The following is an 8,823-nucleotide window of genomic DNA, read 5'->3' as shown; positions in this document are numbered from 1 at the left end:
CCTGGTGGCACTGTGTTTTATGATCCACCACTTGAGTTCTTGTTTGATTTTCCCAATGAACACACATGCTTTTGAGGTTAAGGGCCAGAGGTCAGAGGCAGATAATACCAGGGACCCTCAGAACCAGGTCAGTGGACTGAATGAAACAGCAGCTCTTTTCATGGGAGAAAAAGAACGTTACTCAGAGGAGAGAGGAGCTGGCTGTCTGTGCCCAAAGGGCCATTTGCCATGGTCATACAATCAGCACTCAGGAGGAGTAGGCTCAGGCAGACCTGCTCCATCTTGGCACAGTGAGCTTAATCTCTTAATCTGCACCGCACAGGGTCTCTCAGATAAGGTGGGACATGGAAAATTCACCGCTGCTTGTCTTGGCACTCAGGCTTCGTTCTTTGGTGCCAAGTACTTGCACAGACCTTCGGCCTTTCTGGGTGTTTGCTGCCATCTAGTGAAAGAAGTGTGGCTCAGCCCCTCACTAAAACCAAGCATATAGGGTGCTCCCCACAGCAGCCGACTCCAGAGAAAGGGCTCATCTAGGCTGGGCAGGTGCTATTATTGAGGCATAACTGAAGGTTCAGCAGAGAACAGATGGCATTCAAGATCCTGAGTTTTCATCTGGCCAGGCAAGACCATATCCTTGCAGGGCGTCCTCTATCTCCAGCTAGATGGTGTCCTTACTAGAATGATGGCCAGCCACCCTTCCCAGAAAAGAAACTGGAAGAGATCTCGAACACCCCCAGTTCATAGTAAGAAACGTCTTGTAGGGAAGTCTAAAGTAGAGTTGGCTATTATTTTAGATGGGTGATTTTCACCAGGCAACTTCTGCACATCTCCTCACGGGGCACCCCTCTGGCCGTTTCAAATATTTTTTGGTACACCAAAAAAATTTTTTGGGACACCACGTACATCCTTCTGCAGGATGGCATAAAGGTTCCACTTTCTCAGGTAAAAAACCACATATTGTCACTAACTGTCTTTAACCTTGTTTTCTCAGTTCAGAATGACTGTGCCTTTTCACTGATTTATTAAGATGTAAATTAGATCACTTGTAAAAAATACTTAGCCAATGTCTGATGCGCAATTGCTAAGTACATATTAGACACTGAAACTGATTAGAACATGATATTATTACTATTTTTTCCCAAATGCTCTAGGGAAGCATTAAAAACTCATGAAACTCAGACCTTGTACTCATGAATGTAACCATTTAGCTGGATTGTATAGAGCTAGCCTTTCTTCTAGAGGAGAGGGAGAAGGTCAGAGGTCTGGATAGCAGATTACAAGATGCAGATTTGTTGGTGCTTCTTCACCTGTTTGAGTTGAGAGAATTCCAGGGCTCTTTCTGTAGGGTTTTTTTCCTTGATACCTAGATCCTATACATTAAGATCTGTGCACCCAGTTCAGACTCTGGGGGCTGGTAATCTAATGTGCTTGACCTCTGGGTTTCTCTGTTTTCCAATAGCACTCAGGGGATATTTCTGGCTCCATAATCAGGAATAATCCTTTGCAGTAGGGAGCCCTATGTGGTATTGGGGATTAAACCAGGGTCCGCTACATGCAAAGAGTAAAAATCCTTGCACTATTTCTCCAACTCTATGAATATTTCTGTAATTTTAGAGGAATTCTGAGCTCCTCCCAATTATTTTCTGGGATGTATTCTATATAGATGTTTGTATGGAATAAGGGTGGCACTTGTCCATTAGCAAAGATCTCTGGTTAATTTGTATGTTTTGTGACTACATCAAACTAGAATTGGGGTATAGCTTAGAGGGCATTTCCCCCCCTTTCAAGATACCATCAGCACTTTTCAAAGCAGAATCAAGGGAGATTGCCTATTGGTCCCAGCTAGGGGTGATCTGGAGAAAGTTCATAAGATTTTTCATTATGGATAACTCTTGTGAATTCTACTTTAAATAAAACGAGAAGCTTTAAAAACATCTACAATGGAGTTATTCATACCACAGTTCTCAGCGAGTGCTAAAAATTGTGATGTTTTTCCTGAAGAGCCAACAACTGCACACTTTCCAGCACACCACTGACTCTTTTAATTCTACACAAAACAGTGCATTGATGGGGCTGGAGCGGTGGTGCAAGCAGTAGGACATTTGCCTTGCACACGCTAACCTAGGACCGACCGCAGTTTGATCACCTGGCATCCCATATGGTCCCTCAAGCCAGGAGCAATTTCTGAGCACATAGCCAGGAGTAACCCCTGAGCATCACCAGGTGTGTCACACACCCCAAAAAAGCAAAAAGAAAAACAACACTGCACTAAAACCACTAATTATGCAACTACCAAATAAAGAAAGTTTTAGTATATTATCTGAAAGTAATGCAAATCAAAAATCTTGTTTATTCATTTTCTCAAATATAGATATGCATATATATATAAAAAACAGAGATTGTAGCTGGTGAAAGATGGAGTGGTAATGAACATATCAAGATCATGCCTTTAGGTTTAAAATAAATCCCAAATATTTCATGTTTATTCAAAATAGCTGATATATATTTGGCAGGTTTTGCACATTGCATGCAAAAGAGCTCTATGTGATAAAACACATGCTTGCATTTGAAGAAACATCAAACAAAGGTATTGGATAATTCACCTAGAAATATAGGGGGAAACACAATAATAAATATTAATGGTTTTGGTTTCTTATTCTTTTGCTATAACTCAAAATGTGTCCCAACCCTAATATTACTGTGCCCCTGGACAATGCCTGTTTCCCAATTAGAATAGGGCCCCTGGTGGTAAAACTGGAAGTCCTATCTTATGCCATTGTAAGATTTTAAGGAAATGCTGACTTTTCATTTCTTTCAGCTGAAACCAATGTGAATGGCTTGCTCCTAGAGTTCGCTTGTTCATACTCAACTGAGGACTCCCTAGTAGCTCAAGGGTGTGATGTAAGGGAAGCTATTGAAGGCTCAGTCATTGTGGACTTTGTCCTCAGACTTTACTCCAGAGATAGGCACATCTCCATTGTAGAGTGTCTGAAGCATTGTGTGAGGCCTGTCTTCCAAGAGACACCTCGTCATTCTGATCATGTGCTTTCGAAAGGCCTTTTGAATGATAGAAGCGCATTTTTCCTCTTCCATCCTTTTGGTGGTGGTGATTATGGGCTCATACAAAGTCTTCAAAGGATTGGCTTCCATGAACTTCTCTTCCATCATCGCTTTCATGCTGTCCAGGCCACTGGAATTACCAAGCACCCTTGTGGTAAAAGCAAAGAGAATATCCATGCAGTGCAGTCTTTCTCCATTCACCATGGGTAGGTCCATTACTAGGAACTGAAATCTATTGGGTTTGGGCACGCGCAAAGGCTCAGGAAGGGCATCTGCGAAATCCGAAAGGGCAGAATAACTGATAAACTGTGTCGCTTCTGGATCAAACTTTTCCCAGACCTCATAGAAGAGATCAAAGTCGTCCTCCCCCAAAGGGTCTTCGCTTTCTTCAGTGGCTGTATTGAAGTTCTCTAAAATCACAGCAATGTACATGTTGACAACAATGAGAAAGGAGATGATAATGTAGCTGACAAAGTAGATGATGGCTATGGTCGAGAGGTGACAGTTTTTTGGCTCAGAGTCACAGGAATCCTTTGATTTCAACATGGGGCTGAGAAGACTATCCCAGCCTGCGGATGTGGTGATCTGGAAGAGACAGAGCATGCTGTGGGCAAAAGATTTGAAGTTAAAGATGTCATCAATCCCAGCCTCTGGTTCTACTTTACTAAAACAGTTCACACCAAAAATGGCATAAATAAACATGACCAGAAAGAGCAGAAGACCAATGTTGAATAGAGAGGGAAGGGACATCATCAGAGCGAAAAGGAGAGTCCGGATTCCTCGTGCGGCCCGAACAAGTCTCAGAATCCGACCAATCCGAGCCAAGCGCACAATTCTGAAGAGGGTCGGAGGAAAAGGAATGTGTTGATTTTCCAAGGCAGAAACCATTGTACCTTAAGAGAATGAAAAGAGTCAATTCAGCAAGTTGACTGGTTTCAGACCCAGCTTATCACCTGCCTTGGAAAGTAAGACCAACTTTGTGTAATTTGTACCTAAAATAATTTTTCTTATCAATAAAATATCCATCTGTGCTTTTACTTGGAAATAACTTTCAATGGTAATACAATTTTATGTATAAAAAATAGGAGATCTAAAACATTAAAGATGTGCAAATATGGGGCCGGAGCATTGGCGCAAGCGGTAGGGCATCTGCCTTTCACTTGCTAACAGAGGACGGACTGACTGCAGTTTGATCCCCTGGCATCCCATATGGTCCAAGCTAGGATCAATTTCTGAGTGTATAGCCAGGAGTAACCCCTGAGCGTCACCGATGTGGCCCAAAACGGAAAAAAGAAAAAAAAAAAAGGCGTGCAAAGAAAGAAAAGAAAATACTGCTTATAAAAGACTATTTTTATGCATATATTCTATGCATATGCTTGAGGCACAATATCTACACATTATTTAAAGTTATTTCCAGGTTACGCACATAATATTTTTCTATTTTATATGATATAACATCTAAAACAACAACAACAACAACAATGGATAGAGCCTTTTATATTAGACTGCAAGGAGAAAACTCTGCTTCCAAAAGTTGGCTTGCGCCCAGCTGTCACTGAAAATTGTGGAGCCCTTTGCCCCAAGGTTCCTTAAAGAGAGATATTTATATTTTTATAGTCAAAACTCAGCCTGCTATAGGCAAAGTCAAGAAAGATGGAGATAGTTCTCAGGAGATGCTTGTTTCTAAATTAAAACTGCCATAAATCTCTCATCTTTCAATATGGTCATTCCAAGAATTCCTGAGAGAGCTAACTCAAAAAGCTGAAGAACTAAACTTCACATAATTTGTTGTAGAAATGAAATGGCATCTATAGCAGAAGTGACTGCAAACAGCTAAATATTTGGCCTAAAATGTTATGAGTATGAGTGATACAGAAATATAAAAATGATTCACATTTTGGTCCAAATATTATAGAATGGCTGAAACATGCTTGCCTTGTGTAGACATGGCCTTGTTCTTGGTCATTAGAGGTTGATGGACAGGCAAAGTTATCTGCCATCACCTAATGACTTTCTGCATACTGAAGGAAGAGTTAACTCTTGAAGTCTTCAGAAAGTTTCCCCAGATTCAGTCTACCACAGTTTTCTAACTTTATTGCTGCTGTCAGTTTTACCAAACCTTGTGACTGGAGTTGACTAGTAAATATTAAAGATCTATTTTAAATAAAATCATCAAGGAGAATTATTCCTGAACATTATTCAAATAAACGTTTGGCTTAGAAATCAGAATAAACTACAAATTGTGCCATTTTCTTGCTCTCTGAAACATCTGCATTGCCTGCTGTGGTGATAAGAGCCAAAGTATTTTGATGTAACATCTCTGTTTAACATGCCCCTTCTGAAATAGCACAAAGAATTAACTTGGGAAATCAGTGTTTAAACTGTACGAAGGGCCTCTGGTTTTACACAATGATAAAAAGTCAAATGATAGACTTAGCTAAAAAAAGATTTTCAAAACCCAGAGTAAACTTCATAGCCATAAGAAGTTAATTTCAGAGTTGATATGAACGTGCATGTGTAAAGGCATGTGATAAATTGTTCTCTATACTTCTTTGTAAAACCTAGAATTAATCCTGTCTGTCTTAAGTAAAATATACCAGTCATAGAATGAGACTGGTTGGTGGATAACCAGTTGATACGACTATGCTTTACATTGTAGTTAGTTAATAAGGGAACCAGAATAGAGATAAAACTCTGTGTCTTATGAAACACCCCTTGAAGTCTAACAAAAACAGTATTGGGATTTGAAAGTCCCATGTGAGAGTCGAGAACATTCCTTCAGTGTCACAGGAGCACAGAAATTGTGGTGTGACATAAGTATGGGTTTTTAACTAAGAAAAAATATATAGGAACTAAATGTGAAATTCTTAAATTATAATATCCTTAGTAAGGCTTCGTGTCATATAGAAAAGGCAGAACTTGGGAACAATTACTTGGATACCCCCATTAAAAAAAGAGTCATCGTAATTTTACTAATATCCATTGAGTAAATGACCCATTTCGTTTACATGGGTAGATAGTCAAATGAATGGAAATTACTCTCTATCTCCTAGCAACTTCCCCATAGAAAATAGCATTCAAACACATTTCCTCCGGACCCTGCACTTGTTTAATTTGCTGCTTTGTGTGTCACTTGAACATACTGCTGAGTGATAAGATTCACAAGTTTCCTTTTGGCTCTCAGATTAGGGCCTCTCTTGCTGCTGATTTTACTTACTAACAATAGAAAGGACCACGACCACACAATCAAATAAATTCCAGCCATTGGTGAAGTAGTATTGCCTCAAAGCAAAGATTTTTATGAGACACTCGATTGTAAAGATGACCACAAAGGCTGCGTTAAGATTATCAAGTATTTGTTCTGTGGTGGGATGCTGTCCATGGGATTCCACCATCATGCAAATCATGTTGAGAATGATGAAGATGATGATGATGATGTCAAAGGCCTGGCTTGTGACTATGTCAAACACGAAACCCTGGAATTTGTTCTAAGAGAGAAAAAGAAAAGGATTACTTGGAGTTGAAAAAAATAGGATCACATACAGAGTCATAGAATAATTTCTTTCACTTGCACAGTTAAAGTGGTTTCTTAACAAAATGCAGAATCTTTTCAAAGGGAAAGAAAATCTTAATACATATATTTTGGGCATGTTTTCTAATTGCTTTTTTTTTTGTAATTTTATTTTTTTAATTTTTTTTCTTTGCTTAAGCACCATGATTACAAGCATGATTGTAGTTGGGTTTTAGTCATAAAAAGAATACCTCTGGCTGATGAAGAAATTCAGCCAACTGGAGAACGGATGAAGAGTTTTGGATGAAGATAGTGAGATTTGCACTGAGCATGTTTAATATGGGGAGATAATGGTACCTCCAAGAAGTCAGGGGTTAGTGGCTCAGGTGCAGAGAGCAGGAAGGCAAAAGTGAAGTTCAATTATGCCAACACTAAAGTGGATTCAAGCCTTGAAGTGAATGATCTAACTTAAGGATTTGGGACATTGGTGGTGGGAATATTGCACCGGTGAAGGAGGGTGTTCTTAACTTGACTGAATCCCAACTACAATCATATTTGTAATTAAGGTGTTTAAATAAAGATTAAACAAAAAAGAAAATACAATATTGCAAGTAAGAAAAAAAAAAGGAGACCAGGGAAATGAGGTGAAAGAGTAGGGTAGCAGCTGAGCAATACATTTAAGTTGTTAACTTTAAACTTTGAGTTGAGAACCTATAACTTTTATCTAAGAGCTTGACGAATACACTTGAAAATCAGGTGCATTTCCTAAGAAAGATGCCTCTAGGAAGTCAGAAAAATACATTAAAGGGTGTCATCAAGGGAAGCACTGTTGATGTATTAAAGGGAATTAGTCAATGTACCATTAAGGGGTGATAATGCTCTGCCAAGGGTAATTGGACTGGGATACTGCCCCACTGGGTAGGGACAAGCCCACTTCACAGAGACATGCCTCCTGCAAACTGACAACTACCCTTTGTATAAAAAGGCTGAACCTGGCAGTTATGGAGTGTCCAGGGTGGTGACCTTCCCTGGCTGGAGGCACAGGTTCACTGCCCAGTTGGACCTGGATCTGAGAAAAAGCATCAGCAAGATGCTGCTCCTCACTCTACCTTTATCCCTCACCCATTTTCTCTCTCTAACCAAAACAAAAGTCCTCTTCCTCTATTTCTCACCCCCTCTCTTCTCTCTCTTCTGTCTGTCTGTCTGTCTGTCTGTCTCTGTCTCTCTAATTCTCTCTCTCTCACACACACACACACACACACACACACACACACACACACACACACACACACAGATTTCAACTTAATATTTAAGAGAAGTTGGGGGAGGATTATGTGTAACATTACCTAAAGTAATATTATCGAAAAACATCGCTATTCCAATATTCTAGAATGTGTATTAACACCCAAAATATAATTTTAAACCAGTAAACACCCTGTAGGGTTGGTTTAGGAAGAACCAGAAATCATTCCACATCCCTAGGTCTGAAAATTAAAGGTCTCACTTCTGAGGATAAAATAGCTGCATCCCATCCCTCCCCCCTACCATCAACACCCCTCACATGCAATTTCTATTTGTTTCATAGATAAAAGAGAATATTTCATTTTTAAAGATTGAAGCAATTCCATGGGTGAGATAAAGTTGATCAATTCAGGGCTAATGTGAAGTCTAGGCCCAAACTCGGGAGCATCATGAGGTTACATTTGGCTCACATAGCATTCACTGCTCTGTGAAGTCTGGAAGACTGATAGGAGGTATAAACTGGGGCGATTGTCCCCTCAGTGGTTGGAATCACTTGTTGCCAGGGATTTATGGGTGAGCTAGAGCTCAGAGAGTGGCACTCACTCCCAGATGAGCCAGGGAATAAATATGCTATAGAAGACAGTAAAGGAAGGGAAAGTGGGAGCTTCCTGGAGGCAATGAAGTCCATGCCCTTTCAAGGTTTCCTTGCAATTTGACATAACAAGTACAGCAGAAAAGTCTGGTACCTTCAGCTGTGTAATTGCAATGCCTACCTGTGCATGTATTTCCTTCATAACTCCACATGCTCCATGAAATAATACAGTGGATAGGTACTACATAAAACTTGAGTGCATGTGTACGAACTATGCAAGTTACAAACAAAAAGTCTTATTAATCTTTTAGATCATTATTTATGACTAACTGATACTGAGTTGGATAGCAGGCATATGTAAAAGCTCATGTATAGATAACAATGTTTATATGAAATCTGTATTAGAAAGTTAGATTAG

General features: G+C 39.8%; 1 protein-coding gene across 1 annotated transcript in view; it reads right to left on the bottom strand.

Moving 5' to 3' along the window:
* Nucleotides 1-2,786: 2,786 nt before the first annotated feature.
* SCN11A (sodium voltage-gated channel alpha subunit 11) overlaps nt 2,787-8,823 on the bottom strand; it is a 99,712-nt gene continuing 93,675 nt past the window's right edge. The window contains exons 25-26 of the mRNA XM_049766448.1: nt 6,278-6,548; nt 2,787-3,953 (exon numbers count right to left, since the gene is read on the bottom strand). Coding sequence (XP_049622405.1) covers nt 2,923-3,953; nt 6,278-6,548 — 1,302 coding nt within the window. The 3' untranslated portion in view covers nt 2,787-2,922. The remainder of the gene's footprint in view (nt 3,954-6,277; nt 6,549-8,823) is intronic.

This window comes from Suncus etruscus, chromosome 20, assembly GCF_024139225.1.
Source record: "Suncus etruscus isolate mSunEtr1 chromosome 20, mSunEtr1.pri.cur, whole genome shotgun sequence".
Classification (NCBI taxonomy): Eukaryota; Metazoa; Chordata; class Mammalia; order Eulipotyphla; family Soricidae; genus Suncus; species Suncus etruscus.
This window is presented reverse-complemented; position numbering and strand designations above follow the sequence as displayed.